This window comes from Mobula hypostoma, chromosome 12 (assembly GCF_963921235.1).
Source record: "Mobula hypostoma chromosome 12, sMobHyp1.1, whole genome shotgun sequence".
NCBI lineage: Eukaryota > Metazoa > Chordata > Chondrichthyes > Myliobatiformes > Myliobatidae > Mobula > Mobula hypostoma.
In genome coordinates, this window is record NC_086108.1 from 78,688,329 (window position 1) to 78,713,585 (window position 25,257).

At 42.2% G+C, this 25,257-nt stretch overlaps 1 protein-coding gene across 3 annotated transcripts in view; it reads right to left on the reverse strand.

Annotated features, from left to right (window-relative positions):
• Positions 1–25,257, reverse strand: part of b4galt2 (UDP-Gal:betaGlcNAc beta 1,4- galactosyltransferase, polypeptide 2) — a 397,773-nt gene that overhangs the window by 158,198 nt on the left and 214,318 nt on the right. For all 3 annotated transcript variants that reach the window (XR_010019928.1, XM_063064452.1, XM_063064453.1), the window contains exon 3: positions 8,077–8,312. Coding sequence is in view for 2 of the 3 variants with exons in the window: in XM_063064452.1 (XP_062920522.1) it covers positions 8,077–8,312 (236 nt within the window). In the remaining variant the exon portion in view is untranslated. The remainder of the gene's footprint in view (positions 1–8,076; positions 8,313–25,257) is intronic.

A 25,257-nucleotide genomic window follows, 5' to 3' on the forward strand; every position in this document is an offset into this window, starting at 1 on the left:
TGACAAGTAAAGCTAATCTTATCTTCCTCCAACATTTTGTGTGTGTTGTTCAAACATCTACATCTGTTATTGTTTTGGCTTTACATATAGGGTGCCATATTTGACCAACAGACACTCATTATAAAAATAGAGGGCTCAAATTCTAGGCAGTCTCTAGAGTAGGTTACATGGTCAGCAAAACATTGTGGGCCGAAGGGCCTTTAATGTGGTCTAGATTTCAATTTTCTATATTCTATGTACTACCTTAAAAATGTCAAATTTGGATCCATAGGTAAATAAATATTATGAGCAGCACATTCTTCAGAAAAGGCTTTGGGAATTCCACTGCCCAGTTACAATTATTTCCATGAACAGGTCACTCACTTAGAACACTTACAACTTCAACACTGTGCATGACATAATAAAATCCATGACTGCCTTTCCCAAAACGGCAAGTTCTTTAACTCATACACAACTTCAGGAAAAGTAGCAAGCAACAGGTGAATTACCCCAGAGCTCTCTTTCATCGCTTGGCTGTCAGTTACTTAAGCAGAATTGTAAGAGGTCTGGCAGTCGGGAAATATGCTCATAGTTCAATTAGGTTCTGATTCACGTTGTATGGAAATTTAAAAGCAGAGGACAAGGTTAAAAAAAAAACTCCAACAATATAGAGGGAGATCCCCAATTTTGATTAATCTCAAATTTGAATTTAGATTATGAAGACACGCAGTCCTCTTTTATTGTCATTTAGTAATGCATGCATTAAGAATTGATACAATATTTCCTCTGGTGTGATATCACAAAACACAGGACAGACCAAGACTGAAAAAAAACCAACAAAACCACATAATTATAACATACAGTTACAACAGTGCAACAATACCATAACTTGATGAAGTCCATGAGCACAGTAAAAGTTCAAAGTCTCTCAAATGTCCCACATCTCACGCAGACGAGAGAAGGAAGAAAAACTCTCCCTGCCATACCCGACCACGGACCGACTCTGAGTCATCCGAAAACTTCAAGCTCTGATCAGCTCTCCGACACTGAGTACTGAGAGCCATCTCTATCCGAGCGATTCGACCTCCATCTCGGTCGCCAACAGCAGGCAAAGCTGGGGATTTTGAGGCCTTCCCTCTGAAAGATTCGCGACCATGCAGTAACAACAGCAGCTAACGAGCGTTTCCAAAATTTTTCCAGATTTAGATGGATATTACAGCAAAATCACTTTGGAGCTGAGGGATTTTAAATACTTATTGTGCACTAAATATATCAGCTCTATGTTTTTGAAATTTGTTTTCACTAGCTTTAAAAAAAACCAAGTTGAACCAAACAAAAGTGCAGTGATTTGTTCACAAACTAGACACCCAGAAAGCTTTCTGACTTCAAGGAAAGTAAACTCATTTCCTGCTAGAGTACTATGAGAATCCGGATTCAAAGTTCAAAATAAATTCATTATCAAAGCACAATACATCACCATATACAACCCCGAGCTTCATTTTCTTGTGGGCATACACAGTAAATGATGGTCTTGAAAATTGAACTGGTTCACTCATTGAACTGTAAGGCATGACAATGCCCGACGCAGGCCTCTCATGGTTTGAGTCGACGTTCCCACTCATACCCTTCAGGAAAGGTATCGTGTTAGATTTTTACATGGCTCCAGTCCTGCATCAATGTTAATTCATGGTTGCTCGTGGTTACTTCAAAATCAGGTCAATAAGGATATGCAGTCACTTCTACATCCAAACAGCAAAGGATTCGTGACAAATGGCAAAAGCAGTGGCATCCAAAATGAATTCAAAAATACATTTTCTAAATATGCATATACAGTTTGCTCCTAGTGCTTGCACTTTTCACTAGGTGATTTCACTAAATGGCACAGCACATAGGTGCAAGGAAGGCAAGCTAGTGTCTTTAGTTTCTCACAAGTTTAAGGAGGTTCACCATGTCACATCTAACCAACTTCTACAATTCATAAAAACAAGAGATTCTGCAGATGCAGGAAATCTAGAGTAACACACACAAAATATTGGTGGAAATCAGCCGGTCACGCAGCATCTATGACAAGGAATAAAGAGTCGAGAACCTTTAAGAGTCCTGATAATGCCTGGTCTGCTAAGTTCCTCCAGCATTTTGTGTGAAACTTCTACAGATGTACTTTTGAAAGTACTCTAACTGACTGCCTGGTATGACAAACTGAATGCACACGAAACTCAGACAGTAGTGGACTCAGCCCAGTACATCACCAACAAATTCCTCCCCACCACTACAGAAGGCAACATCCATCATCAGCGGTCCTCACCACCTGGCCAAAGCCATCTTTTTGTAACCATCATCTAGCAGAAGATACAGAACCCTTAGGTCCCACACCACCAGGTTCAGGAACAACGATTTCCCTGTAACTATTCGATTTTTGAACCAAATGGTACCACCCTAATCACGACCTCAGTATCTTGATGCGGCAATGTTATGACCAATTTATATTACAATGGACTTTGCTTTATTTTATTGTGTTTTTTCTTATATAATTTTGTACTGTTAATTTATCCAGTTCTCCTGAATGATGCTACGTGCATGTGATGCTGCTGCATGTAAGTTTTTCATTGCACCTGTGCATGCACGTACTTATGCATATGACAATAAACCGGACTTTGACCATGTGATCCTAACTTTCAAGCAACATCATCTTAATTGTGCATGGTCAGTCATCTCCATTTAAAATGGAATCTTTACCTTCTAAGCCCTGGCTAATCACTCTGTGATGCAGTGTGTGGGCAGAGTTGGGAAAGACAAAAAACTGTTTATATATCCCCAGGGCAGAATTTCACAGCCAATGAAATACTGTGGAAACGCATCTGTTTTTGTACAAGGGGAAAATTAAGGTGTACATTTGCACATATGAAAATCCTGCAAATGTGACTGAGGACAAATTAACATGCGAAAGTTGCTAGATTAATTGGCCACTACGTTGCCTCAGAGGTAGGTGAATGTTAGAATCTGGAGTGACGAATGGAAATGTGGAGAGAATAAAACAGGTTTAACGTAGGGAGTGTATGTGTATATGGGTACCAGACATTTCTGTATGACAATGTGCAGGTCTAGAACTTCATGGAAGATTGTGGAGGTAAAATTCCACAGAGGTTTTATTAGTCTTCCTCAATTGAAGCTGCAGTAGCTTCAGTCGAGGAAGCTACACCAAAATGCTACACCACTTTAGGGGTTTGGAAAGTCTCTGCTGGAATAAAGCGACGAACAGAAGAATGCCAATGAAAATGGACGATAATGGATAAAAAAAAATGGATGGTCAATAGCTGACTTGGGCTCAGTGGACAGAAGGGCCTGTTTCCATGCTGTATCTCTCGGTAACCCTACACCTTCTGATTCAGATGTCACAGCATTACCACTGAGCCAAAGTAACACAGAGAGACTGCATCTGACTGGAGCTCCATCTTCAGATATAAAGTTAAATCAAGGGTTCAAATGGCTCTTTAATTGACTTTGCAAATTTAATTGCATTATTCAAAGATGCCAAGGCATTCTGAAATGTGCAGACTGATATTGCTCGTTCAATTACTATCATCAAAAACTTTTCCATCTGGCTTGCTGTTTCGACAACCTTGGTATATAGAAATGAACTGCTGTTTATATATTGATGAATAACAAGACTGACTGCACTTTACAAGCAATGGCTGTAATGTATCCCAGAACCGACCATGTGTAAAAATATCAAAGCCTTCATTGTAACTCATCACTGCCCAACAGACAGACTCAGTAACTTACTTCATAACACATACTTTAAGAGACTTACAGAAAAGCCAAGTATGAGTGGCATTAATATGAAGATTTAAAATATATATTGATCAACGGAAACCATTATAATCACCTCCTGTTCTCCTTTGTGGCATCAGTTGGATTTTGCAGGTAAATGTCAGCAAGTCCAGGACTTTCACAAATGCACAAACATGGGGTATCTGAATATTGCTGAAAGTGTTAACTGCTGCATCTTCTGATGCTCAGCCACAGGACCCCATTGAACCCAGTGGAAAAAACTCTGTAAGAAGAAAAACCCATCTCTCGGATCATGCGCTGGGTACAAATACCATCAGATCAGGTAGACTGGGAAAATCAGGTTGGTACTTGACCAAAGAAAAGGAGTTTGTGGAGTGCTTCATACTATCTGAATGGTGTCAAGTTAGGAAAAGGGGAAGTACAATGAGTTCTAGGTGTCCTTGTTCATCAGTCACTGACAGTAAGCATGCAGGTACAGCAGGCAGTGAAGAAAGCTAATGGCATGCTGGCCTTCATAACAAGGGGAATTGAGTATAGGAGCAAAGAGGTCCTTCTGCAGTTGTACAGGGCCCTGGTGAGACCCCACCTGGAGTACTGTGTGCAGTTTTGGTCTCCAAATTTGAGGAAGGACATTCTTGCTATTAAGGTAGTGCAGCGTAGGTTCACAAGGTTAATTCTCAGGATGGCGGGACAGTCATATGTTGAAAGATTGGAGCAACTGGGCTTGTATACACTGGAATTTAGAAGGATGTGAGGGGATCTTATTGAAACATATAAGATTATTAAAGGATTGGACATGCTGGAAGCAGGAAACATGCTCCCAATGTTGGGGGAGTCCAGAACCAGAGGCCACAGTTTAAGAATAAGGGGTAGGCTATTTAGAACGGAGTTGAGGAAAAACTTTTTCACCCAGAGAGTTGTGGATCTGTGGAATGCTCTGCCTCAGAAGGCAGTGGAGGTCAATTCTCTGGATGCTTTCAAGAAAGAATTAGATAGAGCTCTTAAAGATAGTGAAGTCAAGGGATGTGGGGAGAAGGCAGGAACGGGGGTACTGAATGTGGATGATCAGCCATGATCACAGTGAATGGCGGTGCTGGCTCGAAGGGCCGAATGGCCTACTCCTGCACCTATTGTCCATTGTCTATCACTGGTTTCAGCAGTTTTGTAGAACAAAGCAGAAGAATAGAAGTAGGAAAGTAGTTTTTTCAAAAAAAACATTGTTATTTTGTGGTAAATATGCTAGCTACTTATCATTTATTTACTTATTTTATTTATTTTTAGTATTTAAAAACATAGAAAACCCACAGCACAATATAGGCCCTTCGGCCCACAAAGTTGTTCCATACATATCCTTAGCTTAGAAATTACTAGGCTTACCCATAGCCGCCTATTTTTCTAAGCTCCATGTACCAATCCAAAAGTCTCTTAAAAGACCCTATCGTATCCGCAATATTTCTAAAACTATTGACAGATGGTATCTGCTGAGGAAGATTTTTTTAAGAGAGATTCAGGCACAGCACCTCCTCGGGGTACAGTTCAAGGCACAGGTGCTATTTCGGCCAGGGCCGGGTAATATGACTGTGAGCAGAGAACATAGGCCACAGAGGAGGTATAGTAAAATCCAGTTCAATTAGTAACACCTATTCAGTAAAGTATTATTGAAGTCTGTCAAAAATTTTTTTTAATACTTTATGTCCAAGACAAACAATGGGAACTGGTTGCACTTAAGGAGCCATATAATTGCCAGCCCAATATAGAAAATTGACAGAATATTAATAGGTGTTCACTGTCAAAATGTCACTTTTCTTTACTCGTGCCTCGTCTTTCCTTCCATGCAAAAGTTTGGAAAAGACTTCCTACCTCATAGGAACAAATCCAACTTGTAAAGAAAAAACTGCCAAATACTAAACAGAATTAAATATTTAAGTTCCATGGGAATTTATTTGGAAGTTCCCTCAAATAGCCACAATATAGTCATAGTCATACTTTATTGATCCCGGGGGAGATTGGTTTTCGTTACAGTTGCACCATAAATAATAAATAGTAATAGAACCATAAATAGTTAAATAGTAATATGTAAATTATGCCAGTAAATTATGAAATAAGTCCAGGACCAGCCTATTGGCTCAGGGTGTTTGACCCTCCAAGGGAGGAGTTGTAAAGTTTGATGGCCACAGGCAGGAATGACTTCCTATGACGCTCTGTGTTGCATCTCGGTGGAATGAGTCTCTGGCTGAATGTAATCCTGTGCCCACCCAGTACATTATGTAGTGGATGGGAGACATTGACCAAGATGGGATGCAACTTAGACAGCATCCTCTTTTCAGACACCACCGTGAGAGAGTCCAGTTCTATCCCCACAACATCACTGGCCTTACGAATGAGTTTGTTGATTCTGTCAGTGTCTGTAGACTTTACACTGACCTTCCCAAGTTCCAGCAGGCAACTAGGAAATATTCAGATGAAACTGCTGCATAGCATTACAACACAACTGTGTGGCAAGGCACAGCTTAGCTACCATTTACAAATTTGCCAATGACACCACATCACTGTTGGCAGAAACTCTGAAGGCGACAAGGAGGTGTACAGGAGTGAGGTAGCTCGGCTGGTTGAGTAGTATTGCGGCAACAAGCTCACACAACATCAGCAAGACCAAGGAAATGATTTTGGACCTCAGGTAGGAGAAGTCAACAGAACATACACCAGTCCTCATTGACAGGTCAGGGGTGGAAAGAGGGAGCAGCTTCAAGTTGTTGGGCATCAGTGTCCTGGAGGATCCAGCTTGGGCCCAACCCATGGAAGCAATTATGATAATTACACACCAGCAGCTCGACTTCACTGGGAGTTTGAAGAGATTTGACATATCACCGAAGAACCTAGCAAACCTCTACAGATGCACAGATGAGAGCATTCTGACTGGTTGCATCACTGTCTTGTGCGGAGGATCCAATGCAAAGGATCAAGAGGCTGCAGAGGGTTGTAGACTCAGCGAACTCCATGACAGGTACAACCCTCCCAACCAGAGAGAACATCTTCAAGAGGCAGTTCCTCAAGAAGGTAGCATCCATCATTAAGGACCCACACCATGCCCTCTTCTTGTCACTACCATCAGAGAGGAGGTACAAGAACCTGAAGACCCACACTCAAACTGTAAGGAATAGCTTCTTCTCTTCTCCAATCAGATTTCTGAATGGCCATGAATGCATGATCACTACCTCATTATTCCTCTTTCACATTATTTATTTATTTTTGTAACTTTCAGTAATTTATGTCTTGCACTTTACTGCTGTGCAAAATAACAATTTTCGTAACATATATCAGTGATAATAAACCTGATTTTACTCATAAGAATCAGATGGCTCTAACATCAATGACTCAAATTAGAATCATTAGAATTAGAATCAGGTTTATTATCCATCTGCATACACTGCTCACGTTGAATCATTTTGTCGCTGTCACTGGAGAAAATTCTTGTGGCATCGGCGATGGGACTTTCATGTAACTACTCATGGATTATAAGGATGATGTGCATATGCTTAGTGATTTTGAAAAAATTACATTCCTGAACCTTATAATAATTTAGACACATAGCTCTTTCCCTACAATATTTCATCTACCTTAGGTCACATACAAGAGCAGACTCATCTCTGATGAGTCATGAAGGACTAGCAATTTTCCCTTTCCTTTTTGAAAAGCCAATACTCCGAGTTTGTTGAGTTGGTACAAAAGAGTGATATGGATTTAAAGCTATCCCCTCCTGCAGAAAGTTCTCTCTCAGAACAAGGCCAGAAACACACCACTGGTCTGGAGATATATAACCTGTAGTTCTGTAAGGTTTCTGCATCAAACTGACAAACTGGAAATATCCTCACAATTTTCCTCTTAGATGGTGAAAACAAATAGATTAACCCAAGAAAGCATAGTGTGCTCTTTTACAAATTAACCGAATTTGATTATAACTAGTGTACGTATGTTTTTATTTATTACTGAGAGACCGCATGGAATAAGCCCTTCCAGCCCTTCGAGGCACACCGCCCAGCAATCCCCAATTTAATCCTATTTACAATGACCAATTAACCTCAACCAGCAAGTCTTTGAACTGTGGGAAGAAACCCATATGGTCATGAGGAGAATGTATAAACTCCTAACAGTCAACTATCAACACCACAACAAAGACCAGAATTTTGACACCATCTAAGGAAGGAGCTTGTGGAAACTGATAACACGATTTTCTGAAATTACATTCTTAGCTGGTACACGAACGATGCAACTGCTTCAAACAGAAGTACATGGTTGAGCGCTCACCTGGTTTATGATATAAATGCCATAGTTGATTTTCTGCCTGCGGAGAATGGGATGCAAGTAATGGAGCCAGAACTTCAAGTGATGTTCCCTGTGCCTGAATGGAATGATGATGGCAACTCTTTGCTTAGCTATACAGTCAGAAGGTGTGTATTTGCCTCCCTCTTGTACGTCTGGGTTCTCCCGCTGAACTCTCTCCATTGTCATCAGCGAGCTGAATTCTATCAACAGTCTTCCAACTGCAATAAAATTAAAAGACATATGTTAATTTTTCAAGCAAAAATATAAATTGTTTCTCTTTCATTTGGAAATGCAAGAAAGACAGTAAATTAGTAACCACATAAGCAGTTCATCGAACCTATACATTTTCTTCTATTAGAACAATGTAGTAGCAAAAGATAAATTCATTACATTACTTTATTACATGAATGTGCTTTGAGCTATAAGGAGACTTGGACTGTTCAAGTATCTTAGGCCTCCCTGGGCTCCGCAATGCTCCAAAGTATCTGCTCTCCTCCAATTAGAACATAGACATTTACAGCATAATATAGACCCTTTGGCCCATAATGTAATGCCGACCAGGTAACCTACTCTAGAAACTGCCTAGAATTTCCCCAGCGCATAGCCCTTCTAAGCTCCATGTACCTATCTAAGAGTCTCTTAAAAGACCATATTGTATCTGCTTCCACCACTGTTGCCGGCAGTGCATTCCACGCACCCACCATTCTGTGTGGAAAAACTTACCCCTGACATCCCCTCACATCCCCTCAGTACCTACTCCCAAGCACCTTAAAACTATGCCTCCCCATGTTAGCTATCTCAGCCCTGGCAAAACAGCCTCTAGCTATCCACACGATCAATGCCTCTCATCATCTTCTACACCTCTATTAGGTCACCTCTCATCCTCCATCGCTCCAAGGAGAAAAGGCCAAGTTCACTCAACCTATTTTCATAAGGCACGCTCTCCAAACCAGGCAACATCCTTGTAAATCTCCTTTGCACTCTCTTATAGTATCCACATCCTTCCTGTAGTGAGGTGACCAGAACTGAACACAGTATTCCGTGGGGTCAGACCAAGGTCTTATGTTGCTGTAACTGCAATTCTAACCTCATGACCACCCATTTATAATTGCTGATGGGCATGCATTCCTGTATAAGGGGCTCCAGCTGTGGATGTGGTACCATTCACCCTCTCTGGCACCTCCTATACACCCTCCCCCACTTTGGCATCTTGTCAGAACTGACCTGTCAATTATCTGGTTGTCAGTCTTCCTATTTCCATATTTGACATCAAATTTGATAAAGCCGCAAATTTTATTTGGTAAAGCTCTAGAAGGCAACATTCGAAGATTTTACCAGTAAAGGTACTGAACAAATATGCTGTTACTGTTGTCATGCGATCTTGCACCATTACTCAGTTGACCTGTTTAATTGTGACAGTACGGTATCCTGGGATATAAATGTACGTGCGGAGGCAGAGTCATATTCCTATTCCCTGAACTTTCTTCTTTTATGAACTACTTAAGGTAATTTTGCATTAATCTTAATCATAGAACAACAAATCACTGGGATCAACATTGCTCATCTGGCCAATGAGTACACTACCATTAAAAGGTAGTTCTTGGAGATAAAGAATTAGAAGAATTAGAGCAGGGGTTGGCAACCTTTTTGCCTCTGTGGGCCGGATCGTGTATTAATGAGCAGACCTTCTGGTGAGACCAGAAGGCCAGATAAATGCCATAAAAACTTGAAATATGGGAATTATCCATTTAAATACATCTAGTTATGCTTTACCTCAAGTTAATGAATAACGCATGCTAGAAAATCATTTGTGCTTAAAGTTGCCTACGCCTGAATTAGAGCTTTCATCTCACTGTGCCAGTGAAAGTTGTTAACCTCAGCAACGGCACTGGCAAGCAGCGGTCTGTGCAGGCAACAAATTAAATCTCAACTTGAATCGGATGCAGATGTGCCCATTTCCAACTTGATTTGAGCCTGTGGGACCTTTGAACGTAACTCAACCTACACTCTGTAGCCAGGTTTATTTTGGGTAGCCAGTCTCTACTGAGGTGTATTAATATAACTCACAAGGTCACCCAAAAGTTTTCCTTGTGCATCTCCAGCTGACAATTTTAAGAACAGTTCAAACAGAAAACTAGGTGAGGGATAGGGTGACCTCTCTTTTGCATGTTGATTCCCATAAAATACTAAATTTAAATCACAAGGGAAAACTTCCATATTTACATTTTCTCTAGTCATTCCACCAAATTAAATTTATTTATTTATTTCTTCTTCTGCTATATTATGTATTGCATTGAATTGCTGCTCCTAAGTTAGCAAATTTCGTGACACATTCTGATTTTGGAAGTGGCATCATGAATACTTAACAGAGGAATAACAAAGTTAAAGAAAAAGCAGTTCAAATGTAGAGTGCCAATTTAAATTCTGAATGCTGTAATGAATTACATCCACAATGTCACAGTTAAAATCTACAGTATGTGCCTCATCTGTAAACTCTGTCCCCATTATGAAGCACTTGGAACAAACATATCCTTTGCTGTGAGACTACCAAATATTTAATTCATATCTTACGCAAACATAACAGGATATTCATTATGATGCAAAACTGAAAATAAGGTAGAGAGATGCTACCCTGAGGATTAAAAGCACTGAGCTTCATTACTATCACATAAAAACAAGAGTATTACATTCGTTCCAAGCCAAACTTTCACAAATTGTGTTCTAATTAACTTCCAGTGCACTGACATTTGAGGTCATTCTGAGTACATATATTGTAATGATTTTGTCATTTCATATGATCTTATGGACACTATATTCAGTCCTGTTCTACATTCTGCTAACTGTGTGCAAAAGAGCAAAGCCTTAGAGGATGCTTGCTGAGCACATTATGTAAATTTTGTAATTAACTCAAATCTGGTTATGTAATTTGTGTCACCAACACAGTAAAATAACTGGAGCTATAGTAATTCCACACATTATTTACTTACTGTAAATATTTCTGTCAAACATAAATGTTGTTAATTAGTAATCAGTTTACAATGACCACGACCTATGTTTAAAGCTACAGTTCATGGGAAATTATAAAACTGACGAATAAAACTTCAAAATCAAGTTAATGTACTTTTATTCCATTCAGACGAATAACAGTACATAGCAAATTAACTGCCTGGATAACATAACCAGTGAACATCTGTAGGATTGTTAAAATAAATTCCTGCCTTCCACTATTTTCAACACAAAGATACCCTGGCATCTTTGGCAGATCTATGGAAAAGCTAATATTATACTCCAATTAAAGCCCAGGGAGCAACTCAATTCTTTATTTTCTGTTAAACATACAGAGAATTAGGCATTCCACTGATAACTATGAAAACCTTGCCCCAAGCGGCTCGATCTGAAGAAGTCAGGTCAATTCCAGTGCAGTCATTATTGAGGGCCAGGAAAAATGCCATGCCCACAGATATAGTCAGGAAGCAGACTTCGCTCCAGTTTCCATCTGGCCAGTGGACGTACTGGCACATGCACAGCAGGCTGGCTTCCCACATTATTGAAAATGCTCTCAACTGATTGCCTTTGACATGTTTCCTTTCATCTGTCAAGATGTTAGACAGCATTATCCTAAATTTAGCACTCACATACTTAAATAGACTGTAGCAGCGATTGTGATAGTTTCTCTAATATTGGCACACTAACCACAATGTCACTTTCCTGCTCTGTGACCCATTTCCATCTGGGAAGGCTGGAAATGAGCTCATCACAATTGTCTTATTTTTCAGTCACCTCAAAGACAATACCCAAAACCACAGCATTGTCCTCTAGTGCCAAGTATTAATACCCCGTGGGAAATGGACTGAATCAAAACTGGCTTTTCTAACCCTATCACCCTTACACTTCCTCCCTTACCACCATTCAGGGCCCCAAACAGTCCTTCCAGGTGAGGCATCACTTCACCTGTGAGTCGACTGGGGTGATATACTGCGTCCGGTGCTCCCGATGTGGCCTTTTATATATTGGCGAGACCCAACGCAGACTGGGAGACCGCTTTGCTGAACATCTATGCTCTGTCCGCCAGAGAAAGCAGGATCTCCCAGTGGCCACACATTTTATTTCCACATCCCATTCCCATTCTGACATGTCTATCCACGGCCTCCTCTACTGTAAAGATGAAGCCACACTCAGGTTGGAGGAACAACACCTTATATTCCGTCTGGGTAGCCTCCAACCTGATGGCATGAACATCGACTTCTCTAACTTCCGCTAAGGCCCCACCTCCCCCTCGTACCCCATCTGTTACTCATTTTTATGCACACATTCTTTCTCTCACTCTCCTTTTTCTCCCTCTGTCCCTCTGAATATACCTCTTGCCCATCCTCTGGGTCACCTCCCCCCCTTGTCTTTCTTCCCGGACCTCCTGTCCCATGATCCTCTCGTATCCCCTTTTGCCTATCACCTGTCCAGCTCTCGGCTCTATCCCTCCCCCTCCTGTCTTCTCCTATCATTTTGCATCTCCCCCTCCCCCTCCAACTTTCAAACCCCTTACTCACTCTTCCTTCAGTTAGTCCTGACGAAGGGTCTCGGCCTGAAACGTCGACTGCACCTCTTCCTACAGATGCTGCCTGGCCTGCTGCGTTCACCAGCAACTTTGATGTGTGTTGCTTGAATTTCCAGCATCTGCAGAATTCCTGTTGTTTTTTTCTAACCCTATGTGATTTTACTTTAATTGATATAGGGTATGCGTAAAATATGTGCTCATTCTAATCAGTGGGCAGGATAAGTAAAATGTAAATTGACAGAGGCATTTTGCATTCACTGAGAGAGGAAAAAACACCACTTTAATCTTAAGGCAATTGTTCCTTACACATTGCTACAAATTGTATTTTTTAAGCTGACTACTTGCTACTGATTTTGTCAAAAGTAATTTCTGAAAGTCAATTTGTGACCTCAAGTTCTTGAACATATTATTATGAACATATTATACTAGTAATGATGTTGTTTTAATTGCTTGCAGAAACCTGGCAGTTAAAATTGTCTGCGAGACCTTCTAGTTGACAATCCTGCAGGCTACAATTACATCTTCCTTTTCTCCATAGACAAGGGATACACTTCCTGCAAACCAGCAGGATACTTCCTTAAATGCACTGACTGAGTTCTGATTACAACAGTGAGACCAGATTGCTATTTTCACTGAAGATATGCGGGGGAAATTTTTTTAGATTATGAGGACACGCAGTCCTCTTTTATTGTCATTTAGTAATGCATGCATTAAGAAATGATACAATATTCCTCCAGTGTGGTATCATAGAAACACAGGACAGACCAAGACTGAAAAACTGACAAAAACCACATAATTATAACATATAGTTACAACAGTGCAAGCAATACTGTAACTTGATGAAGAACAGGCCATGAGCACGGTAAAAAAGTACAAAGTCTCTTGAGAAGTCCCATATCTCACGCAGATGGGAGAACGAAGAAAACTCTCCCAGCCATACCCGACCACAGTCCGACTATGAGTTGTCCGAAAACTTCCAGCTCCGACCAGCCCTCCGACACCGAGCACCATCTCTGCCGAATGCTTCGACCCCAGCCCTGGTCGCCAGCGGCAGGCAAAGCCGAGAATTTTGGGGTCTTCCCTCCAGAGATTCTTGATTGCACAGTAGCAGCGACAGCGAACCGGACATTTCAGAAGTTACTCCAGATATTCCTCCGTGCTCTCATGGCTGTCTCCATCAAATCAGGATTGTGCATGGCCCCTATTTAACAGATACGATATCATTTCACAGGAGAGGCTACACACGCTGCGTCGCGCCGCCATCTTCTCCTCCCTCCTAAACCCATCCAATTCAGTTAATCAGGAATAGTCAATGCATGAAGAGGACAAGCCAGTCAAATCTTCCATGGGCTTTATAATCTTCCACGAACCACATAGCAAGTTTGATGATCCCCATCAACAAGCATCTTTTGCCTCCCTGTATTTAATGCACTCAAGTGCCAGTTTCCTTTGCTATTTAAACTTGTTATATTTTTCTGCTGACCTGGGCTCTTGCTACTTGTTTTCCATCCTATCAAGTCAGTGCCAGATATCTTTGTTCTTTAATCTCCACTGAACACAAGTAACATTTAAAGAACAGCTGTCTGTATGAACAGGACACTTTGTTAAAGGAAAGCAACAAATGAGCAAACAATCATTACAGCAAAGGTAGGATTCGCTGGGAAGGGTGCCAAGGAGATCTCTGAGGATATTGTCAGAAGTGGAAAACTTCAGCAAAGAAAGATTAGATAGCCGAAGGTTGTCTCCTTTGGAACAAAGTGGAGTGAAGAGATTCTTGACTGACCTACAGAAACAGGTTCTTCTGCTTATGCAACACACATCAAAGTTGCTGGTGAACGCAGCAGGCCAGGCAGCATCTCTAGGAAGAGGTACAGTCTTTCAAATCTCTCACTAACTCTTCCTTCAGTTAGTCCTGACAAAGGGTCTCGGCCTGAAACGTCGACTGTACCTCTTCCTAGAGATGCTGCCTGGCCTGCTGCGTTCACCAGCAACTTTGATGTGTGTTGCTTGAATTTCCAGCATCTGTAGAATTCCTGTTGTTTTCTTCTGCTTATGAGTAATTTAGGCAAAAAAGCAGGGAACATAAAATTAATGCAACTGGCAGAGAAATTAGATGGCAGATGAGGGGAAATATCTTCACCTAGTGGTGGCAGGGAACTTACTGCAGAATTCCTCATCGTGTTAAAAATGAGATAAAATGTACTGGAAAAGTTATGACCTGCCATAGTTCCGGTGAAACTTGCTATTGGTTCTATTCTCTGAATCACAAAAGGTGTAAATTGCTTATGGCAGATTAATGCCAAGAATAAAATCAACTGTAAAATACATTCTGCAGGTGTTCATACCCACTGTAACATACACTATAAGACCATAAGATAAAGAAGCAGAATTAGGCCCATTGAGTCTACTTGGTCATTTCATCATGGCTGATCCAATTTTCCACACAACCCCAATCTCCCGCCTTTTCCCCGTTTCCCTTCACGTCCTGACCAATCAAGAATCTATCAACCTCTGCCTTAAATGTACATAAATACTTGGCCTCCACAGCTGCCTGTGGCAAAGATTTTCACAGATTCAACTCTCTCTGGCTAAAGAAATTCCTCATTTCTATTATAAAAGGGTGATCCTCTATTCTGATGCTGTGTCCTCTGATCTTAGGGTATGTCCACACTGCGCCGGATAATTTTGAAAACGAAGTTTTTTCTCTTCGTTTTGCTCTCCCGTCCACACTGAGCCAGCATTTTCAGTCCTCGAAAACTGAGATTTTCGAAAACACTCTCCAGAGTGAATAAATCTGAAACCGCTTAATATCCGGCGTAGAGTGTACGGAGTAAACGGAGAGATTTAAAAACATTGTCATGACAACACCACAACAACAATGCTTTTTTCTGCTTCTGCTTGGTACTGCGCAAGCTGTAACAACGCGCAGTCGGTGTGAACGGCGTGAGAGTTAAATTGTAAAGTGAGCTTTTTTGACTATTTAAAAACGCTGTCATGACGTGCCAGAACAGATGTTCGTTGTTTCCTTGAACGCCACCACCTAACAATTTCAGAACAGACGGCAACGAGACTGAAGCCAGAAGAGTTATGTACTCACCAAATACTTTGACCCATAGCTTACTGAATAAATAAGTATACTCACTTCGCCCTGTTTTCTGTCCTTGCTTGTACGAAGGTGGTTTACCTACTTATGCAAGTACTTCTCTGACAATAGATGTGTAACAGCCTAATGTATCATTGTATGGAAATACAAGATAACACTGATGCAGACGTTTTATACATTTAACAAGGTGCTTTATTAATGCAACAGAGTTAGTCAGTTTTTCAATGTTCGTCGTCAGCTGGGTCATACTGTCCGTGAACTCCCTGTCGGTTGCCTCCATACGCTCCAGTATTTGTTTTTTTTAAGTTTTAAGTCCTCCTGCGCGAGAGCCAAGAGCAACTCCTTTAAAGTTTTTCTACTCTGTAACTGGACAAACGCGCACGAAGTATATCGTTTCCTCTTAGCTTGTTTTCTGCGTGTCCTGCGCATGCCCAGTAGGAGGAGATTCGCCCAAATATCCGCCTAATATGGATGGAGATATTTTGAAAAACGCTTAGTGTGGACGCCTGTCGTTTTTACTCGAAACCGGCGTTTTCAAAATTATCCGGCATAGTGTGGACGTAGCCTTAGACTCTCCCACCGTAAGAAACACCACCTCCACATCCACTGTATCAAGGATTTCACCATTTGATAGGTTCAATGAGATCTCCCCTCATTCTTCTGAATTCCAGTGAATACAGGCCCAAAGTCATCAAACATTCTTCTTATGACAAGCCATTCAATCTATTACACTACACACTGAATTTTCCTGAAACTTCCCACATATTTTCTGCCGCTGTCCACTTTCACCTCTAAAATCTTACCACTGATTTGCTGTGACACCCATCAATAAATCTACTGAAAAATTAGAAAATAGAAAGAATGCATCAATCAGTGCCAAGAACAAAATGTTTAATAAGCACTCATGTTAAAGAAAGGAATTAGCTCTTCAGATTTATTCCATTCCCAATTTCAATAATTTATTGTTACAAGAGACTTTTGACTGCATGATCTGATATAGGTTCAAACAGAAGGCCACTAATACCACTGCATCACAGTTTTACACTGTATAATTTATAATAAAAACTTAGTGAAAATCATAATCCATTGGATCAAATGAAGAAATAAGTTAAACACCAATGTGATATCCAGGTGATGGGGAGAAGGCAGGAGAATGGGGTTGAGAGGGAAAATGATAATTCCGCTCCTATGTCCTATGGACATAAAATATTCAAAGACAGGAACAATCATACTGCAAACACAAGGAAATCTGCAGATGCTGGAAATTCAAGCAACACACACAAAACGCAGCAGACCAGACAGCATCCATAGGAAGAAGCACAGTCAACGTTTCAGGTCGAGAGCCTTCGTCAGGACTAACTGAAAGAAGAGCTAGTAGAGATTTGAAAGTGGGAGAGGGGGAGTCTGAAATGATAGGAGAAGACAGGAGGGGGAGGGATGAAGCTAAGAGCTGGAAAGTTGATTGGCAAAAGGGATACAAGTCTGGAGAAGGGAGAGGAACATGGGACGGGAGGCCTAGGGAGAAAGAAAGGCCGGGGTGGGGGAGCACCAGAGGAAGATGGAGAGCAGGCAAGGAGTAATTGTGAGAGGGACAGAGAGAGAGAGAAAAAAGGAAAAAAAAAAGTTAATAAATATCCCATTCTAATAAGTCTATCCATAGCCTCCTCTACTGTCAAGATGGAGCCACACTCAGGTTGGAGGAACAATACCTTATATTCCGTCTGGGTAACCTGATGGCATGAACATTGACTTCTCTAACTTCCATTAATGCCCCTCCTCCCATTCTTAACCCATCCCTTATTTATTTATTTCTATTTTTTCCTTTTTTTTCCCTCTCTCTCTCTTTTCTCCATCCCGCTCACAATAATTCCTTGCCTTCTCTCCATCTTCCCCTGCCGCTCCCCTCCTCCTTTCTTTCTCCCTAGGCCTCCTGTCCCATGATCCTCTCCCTTCTCCAGCCTCGTATCCCTTTTGCCAATCAACTTTCCAGCTCTTAGCTTCATCCCTCTCCTTCCTGTCTTCCCCTATCATTTCGGATCTCCCCCTCCCCTTCCCACTTTCAAATCTCTTACCATCTCTTCTCTCAGTTAGTCCTGATGAAAGGGCTCAGCCTGAAACGTCGACTGTACCTCTTCCTATAGATACTGCCTGGCCTGCTGCGTTCACCAGCATTTTGTGTGTGTTGCAACAATCATACTGCATTATCTTTTTCTACTCAGGAAACTTTAAGGAACTCACATCAGGATAAAAATATTTCCCATTCCTTTACCCTCTAAATCAATCCTCAGACTTTATGCATTTTGCGTCCAAGTTTACTTTCAACACTCTGCATTTTATTTCATTCCCCATCTCGGTCTCATTTCCCTCTCATTCACTGCCCTTTATTCACTTCCTAAATGCAACTACATCTCTGTAGCTCCTCTTTGTCATTAAAGATTCATCAAGATGATCTCCTCCATTAAGCTCTCTTACTCTTCCTATCAAGACTAAATTCTAATCATCCAATTTTTTTTCCGGTCCCTATATGGATGCACATGACTTAGATTTTTAAATAACCTTCTAAAAGTACCAACTATAATGCAGAACTGTCAGAGGAATACGAAGAATAGATTGAAAGAAAATAGGTATAGGACACTGAAATCGACAGAAAAAAGCACTGATTCCAGAACTATTTTGAAAATTTATGTGCCATTGTAGAATTTGTGCACGTTACTAATTTAGTAGTATTGTCAAAAGAAAAAATTGTGATAAAATTCCAGACGGTGTTAATAAACTTGCAAATTGCTTATGTAGATCACATGCAAATGTCAGCATGTTTACACTATCTTGGTAGAAGGAAGAGGAAGAATACATGCTGTGTGAAAAACTTGTCTAAATGGTTTTGAAAGGCAAATTTGGAATAAATTCAGAAAGGTGTCAGTTTTGTAATGGGTGCAAATATGTCATGAATGGAGAGTGTAGGATAATAATAATTGGAGGAAATGTACATAATTCACAACCACCAACATTGAATTGGAGTTCACTTTAAGAGGCTGGTCTGACCTGATGACATACTTACAGACATCCCACCCTGCAAAAACTCATTTCAGGGAGGTAGCACCATCAATTTGCGGGTAACTCCCGGGAGAGGTGGGATGTCTGCAATAGAGTAGCTCATAAGCAGCTGGCCAGCTAGTTTAAATAACGTTAGCTATGCTAATGAATGAATGACACCTGTTAAACTCACCTCAACGTGTCTTTTACAGTCTTAACCCACCATGGGCAATAGCAAAGTCATTGTTGCAAACAGTGCAGCGAGCAACACTGTCATTATTTTGACCCCTATTAGGCAGGGGTACACTTTACTGTAGTCTGTGGTGACATATGTTTTATATATTTTTTTGGAACGCTCTGCAATGGTGCTCTCTCGCTCGCTCTCGCTCTCTCGTGGTCACTTGCGCGCTCTCTCTCTCCCTCTCTCACTTGCTTTCGCGCACGCTCGCTTGCCTTCTCTTGCGCGCTCTCTCTCTCTTTTCTCTCGCTCGCTCTCAAAAAAATTGATTTCCGTGATACTGTATATAATTTGCGGGCATCGGGGAGCCACTATTAATATGCGGGAGACTCCTGGAAGTTCCAGGAGAGGTGGGATGTCTGTACTTACGCAATATACTGTTACTGCGCTTTCTGTTCAGTGTTTAGATTGCAATAAATGAGTTATTATGGTTTTTCTTAAACATAAAATGCCTCACACCACTGTATTTGTGGAAACCTACATTGGTGACACCGATGTTCCAGGACGATTCCAGAGATATTGAACAAGTTGGCCAACAGAGTTACTTTGAAACTGCTGGGGTTTTGAGAGCAAAATGCCATTGCTTGGTTTGTATAAGCCGAGGCCCAATTAGTGCTGCAAGAAATCACTGCAGACCACAGAAAATTCTACTAAGTGGTAGCATTGTTCAGCAGTTTCACAATATCAAGAGTGATGAGTCGACTAAAAAATCCCACCTGAACATGGTAAATACCGATGGCTGAAAACTCACCTGTTAGACTTTTGGACTATTAAGAGTCTGAGCTTGCTAAACCACTGCTCTCCTCGCTTGGCCTCATCGATGGTAAGCTGTCAGAGCTAATGGATCACACTTTGTCCCTCCTGGGAAATCACCACCCTTGTTTTATTTTTAAAGCACTCTTCATGCAGCAAATACCTGATCAAGTTTGTATTGTCCTCACTAATGCAACCGTGAAGGACTAAAGGGAGCTTACTAAAATGGCTGATAGTCTTCACTCAGCCAGGCAGCGATGCATCATTCCTCCTCCTTTCCCTGCCTCAATACGCCCAGTCAGCAAGACCTCCGACACAAGCAGGCGAAACAGTTGTGACAAGAATCACCCCTTGTAATAACACAGTTCACTAACTAATGCAGCGACACAAACTACACCGGGTCTGTGTTTTTGCCCCCCTCACTTTGATACAAGTGCTAGGAAGGGCCGACCGTCTTGCAGCTTCGACAGTGCCAGTTCATCAGGACATCAGCGGTCTGTGAACACCATGGGTTCCAGCTACCAAGGACATCTACTGTATGTTATAGATACCCTTTTGGGGCGTCGGTTCCTGTGTGACACGGGCGCACAAGTGAGTGTGCTGCCCCACTGCCTATTGATGAGAAGGCAAGGAGCGACAGAACTTACTGGAGGCCACTGACGGCAGCAGGATCCAGACTTACGGGACATGACGGGTGATGGTCTGCCTTAGAGGATGACATCACACATGTGGTTTCATCATGGCTAGACCTCTGCTTGGTGCAGAATTCCTGTGTGCCAAGGACTATTAGTCGACCTTAAGAATGCCGGCTTGTGGAAATCAAGGACTTTGGTTTGTTACCCTGCTCCACCAGTACGTTCCCCACACCAACTCTGTCAAGCACATGCACCACTGCTTTACAAAATCCCAGACCTCACCAAGCTCACATTCTCCACTACAGTCACAAAGCATTGGGTCAAGCACCACACTTCCACAACAGGCCCACCTAGTCCAAGCCCCAGTGCGTCAACTGGACCCAGAAAAGTGAGCAACCGTGAAGGCTGAGTTTGCCAACATGCAAAGACTTGGCATTGCACGCCAGTCAAATAGCTCCAGGGCTTCACCCCTCCATATGATCCCCAGGTCCGAAGGCGATTGCTGGCCATGAGGTGATTACTGACGCCTTAAAAAGATCACCATCCCCCAATTGTTACCCGGTCCCACACAGCTAAGACTTTTAGGCATGTTTAGCCAGAAAACTAACTTTTTTGAAAGTCAATCTAGTTAGGGGCTACCATCAGGTGCCTCAGTGCTCAGAGAACATTCACAAAACGGCTGTGATAACCCTGTTTGGCCTCTCAGCTTCTGCGTATGCCGTTTGGACTGAAACATGCAGCACAGACCTTTGAACTGCTGATAGACTCTGTATTAAAAGACTTAAGACTTTCTTTCAGTTCACCTGGATGACATACTTGTCACCAGAGCATCCAAATTCGCGTGCTTAAAACAACATGGGTTAATTACTAACCCTGCTAAATGCCAGTTTGGGTTATCAACCACTGACTTTCTCAGCCATCGCATCTCCACAGAGGGTGCGAACCCCGCCCCCCCATCAAAATTAGCCGCTGTTATGAATCTCACACTACTCCACACGACTAAAAAACTATAGGAGCTTTTAGGTATGGCGAATTTCTATCACCATTTCATTCTGCAAGCTGCTGTGCTTATGCTCCCCCTGTATAGTGAGCTTAAAACAATACCCCTAATCCCAATACCCCTAGGAGGGAGGAGAAGATGGCGGTGCGACTCAGCACACCCGGCCATTCCAAATGAATATCGATTATGTGTTAACTAGGGGCCGTGCACCATCTAGATTTGATGGAGACAGCCGTGAGAAGCGCAGAGGAGCATCTGGAGTAACTTCTGAAATGCCTGCTCCACTGCCGCTGCTACTGTGCAATCGAGAATCTCCGGAGACGAAGGCCCCAAACCCTCGGCTTTGCGTATCGCCTGTTGCCGGGGCCAGGGTCGAAGCGCTCGGCAGAGATGGTGCTCGGTGCTCGGTGTCGAATAGGTGGTCGGAGGCTCGGAGTTTATCGGATGGATTCAGAGTCAGACTGTGGTCAGATGCCTCCAGGATGCTGCACCAGCAAGTTGGCGGCGCTGCAGGTTTACCGTCTGCATGAGATGATGGGACTTTCGAGAGACTTTGAGACTTTTACTGTGCCATGGTCTGTTCTTATCAAATTACGGTATTGTTTTGCACTGTTGTAACTATATGTTATAATTATGTGGTTTTTGTTAGTTTTTAAGTTGGTTTGTCATGTGTTTTTTGTGATATCATTCTGGAAAAAACATTTTATCATTTCTTAATGTACGCATTACTGAACGACAATAAAAGGGGACTGCGTGTCCTCATAATCATAATAATCACATGCTTTCCCAGTTAGCAGACATGATCAGGGCATTTGACACCAAATGAGCTCTTTCCAACTCAACCCTACTGGCACAACCGCTCCTCAATGTGCCGAAAGCCATTACTACTGGCACTTCAGACTATGCTGTGGGTGCTGTGCACGAACAGTTGGTTGGAGGCGTGTGGCAGCCTCTCAGCTTCTTCAGGTGGCAGGTCTGTCCCCCTGAAAGTACAGCACATCTGACTGTGAGTTTCTCAGTCTCTATCTGTCTGTCTGCCATTTTCGTTTTCTTCTAGAGGGTCGCCATTTCCCAGCGTTCGATGACCACAAACCCCTTGTGCATGTGATGGCCAAAACATCGACCCTTGGTCTGCATGGCAGCGATGCCAACTGGCCTACATATCACAGTTCACAACTGATAAACAACATATCACCGGGAAAAATAACGTCTTGGCTGATTGTTTTGTGTGGTCAGCTGTTGAGGCCATACACATAGGGGTTAACCGTGACGCCATCGCAGCCAACCGAGCTACTGACCCAGAGGTCCGTGCTTACCAAATAGTAGTGACGGACTTGCAGTTGGCTGATATTAAGATTGGGGAAGCTGAGATTTCTCTCCTGTGCGATGTCTCAACCGGTCGCCCTTGACTCATCGTGCCCACACACTGGAGGTGGACTATTTTTGACTCCATTCATGGCCTCTCACATCCGGGCTGGAAGGCCTTACAAAAACTGGTTGCACTAAAGCTCATGTAGCACAGCCTTCAGAAGGACGTGCGTGATTGGACTGCAGCCTGTGTGGAGTGCCAACGGGCAAAAATTAACCGTCATGTCCAGGTGCCTGAGGTCCCTGAGCAATGGTTTGACCATATCAATATGGACCTTGTTGGCCCTCTTCCCCCCCTCCCGCAGTTTCACACACCTCCTTACCACGGTGGACCATACCACCAGGTGGTCAGAGGTCATCCCTCTAGCATTAACAGTGGCTGTAGATGTGGTTCGAGTGTTCATCAGCACCTGGGTTGCTCAGTTTGGCACCCCATCGATTTTTCCTCTGACCACAGTTCCCAATTCATATCAGACTTCTGGACTGCGATGGCCCAGAACCTCAGTGTTAGGCGACATCACACGACAGCATATCACCCACAATCCAAAGGCCTACGTGAGCATTTTTACTGCTCCTTAAAGGCTGCTCAGAGGGTTTCCCTGACAGATGAGTGTTGGCATGATCATCCTCCATGAATCCTTCTGGGGCACAGAACAGCTCCAAAAGTGTACCTGCAAACGTCCGCAGCTGAGTTGGTAAACGGGAAGCCATTAAAAGTGCCAGGTGATTTTATTCCTGATGCCACGACTGCCTGGTTGGTCTCGCAATAGCATTCCACCCTCCACAGTAAATTCAATTCCTTTGCACCCCTTCCTACCTCCCATCATGGCATACAGCCCACTAGGGTTCCTGTTGATCTACATTCTGCCTCATTTGTTTTCGTCCGCAATGATACACACCAACGTCCCGTTAGGCTGCCTTACAATGGCCCGTTCCGCATTTTGGAACAGGAAGGAAAAACTTTTATCAGAAATAAGAGAGATAAACCTGAAGGTGTTTCGGTAAATCACCTTTTAGGAGGACTCTGCTACCATGTTCCTGCTTTCATGACATGACCACGTGCGTTTCAATATACCTCTGGACAGGCTCACAGTGCCAGTTTTCATGAACTCTTGGGGGGTGGGAGGCATGTAGGGTAACAAAACCGCTGTAAACGTTCAGAATTCACAACCAACATTGAGTTGGGGTTCACTTTAAGAGCCTGGCCTGACGTGATCATGTATTTGCATGAAGTACTGTTACCGCACTTTGTGTTTTGATGACAATAAATGAGTTCTTACAATTTTCTTAAACATAAAAACACCTCAGACCTTTTTATTTGCGAAAATCTACAGAGAGCCCAAATCAAAAAGCTATATATCCACATCTCAAAAGAGATTTAAGTGTTCCTTGATAGTCCAGCAACAAAGGAAGTCCTTGCTGGTCTCCATTCTAATCTCATGGTACCAATAAATCTCCAGCAAGGGACTGATTTTAAAAAAATCAAACATGGCCAGTTCCAGGTGTGCCTAAGGGGCTCCCTTTGAGCCAGCATCTGTTTATTGATTGGCGTATTGACAGTCAATTTACATACAAATGCACACAACAACCAGCTGAATCAGAGGTAGAATCAAGGTGAATGGGAGATATAGCATACTCAGCTGATTCCTCACTTCCACAGTGACATTTCAAATGCATTTTAAAGTGGTACATTGAAAACCTGTTCTAATGGAAGATCATTGAACTGAAATATTGATTAATTATGTCAACATGGATGCTGACTGGGCTGGTGAGTATTGGACTTGCATTTTTTGTGTTCCGATTTCTGGGCTGCATACTATTTTTTCTTTGAGTGAATACGTTCCCCTGCTTGCAAGACCACTGAATGAAATGATTTCAGACAACCTGAACCCAGTTTATGATGAGCATGATAGAACAACCTGTAATTTATCAGTCACTGCCAGCTGCACAGACAGGGAAACTGAACTCCCATGATACGTTGCAGATTTAAATTGTCAGAGAATGCACTCCTTAGGTTAGTAAGCATTAGTGTGGGAGAAAAAACAAAGATGTTTTAGGCCAAGGAGCATTCATCAGAACTGAGAAGGAGAGGGTAAGGTGGCTGCAAGGAATACTGAAGCCACATACAACAGTTAGAGAGGGGGAGATGGACAGGACAAAGAGAATACTCTTTGATAGAACGTGGAACAAAGATGATGAAGAGATTTTTTTTAAATCTTGCAATTAGAACAAGGTATACAGTTGGAGCATGCTTTTGGTGGGAAGGGTGGATTCAGATTAGCAGGAAATTCTATATCTAGGAGAGAATGCCGTTCTGCAATGTATTCCACCCTAGAAACATTGCACATTTAAATTATGAAGACACGTAGTCCCCTTTTATTGTCATTTAGTAATGCATGCATTAAGAAATGATACATTATTTCCTCCGGTGTGATATCACAAAACACAGGACAAACCAAGACTGAAAAAACTGACAAAACC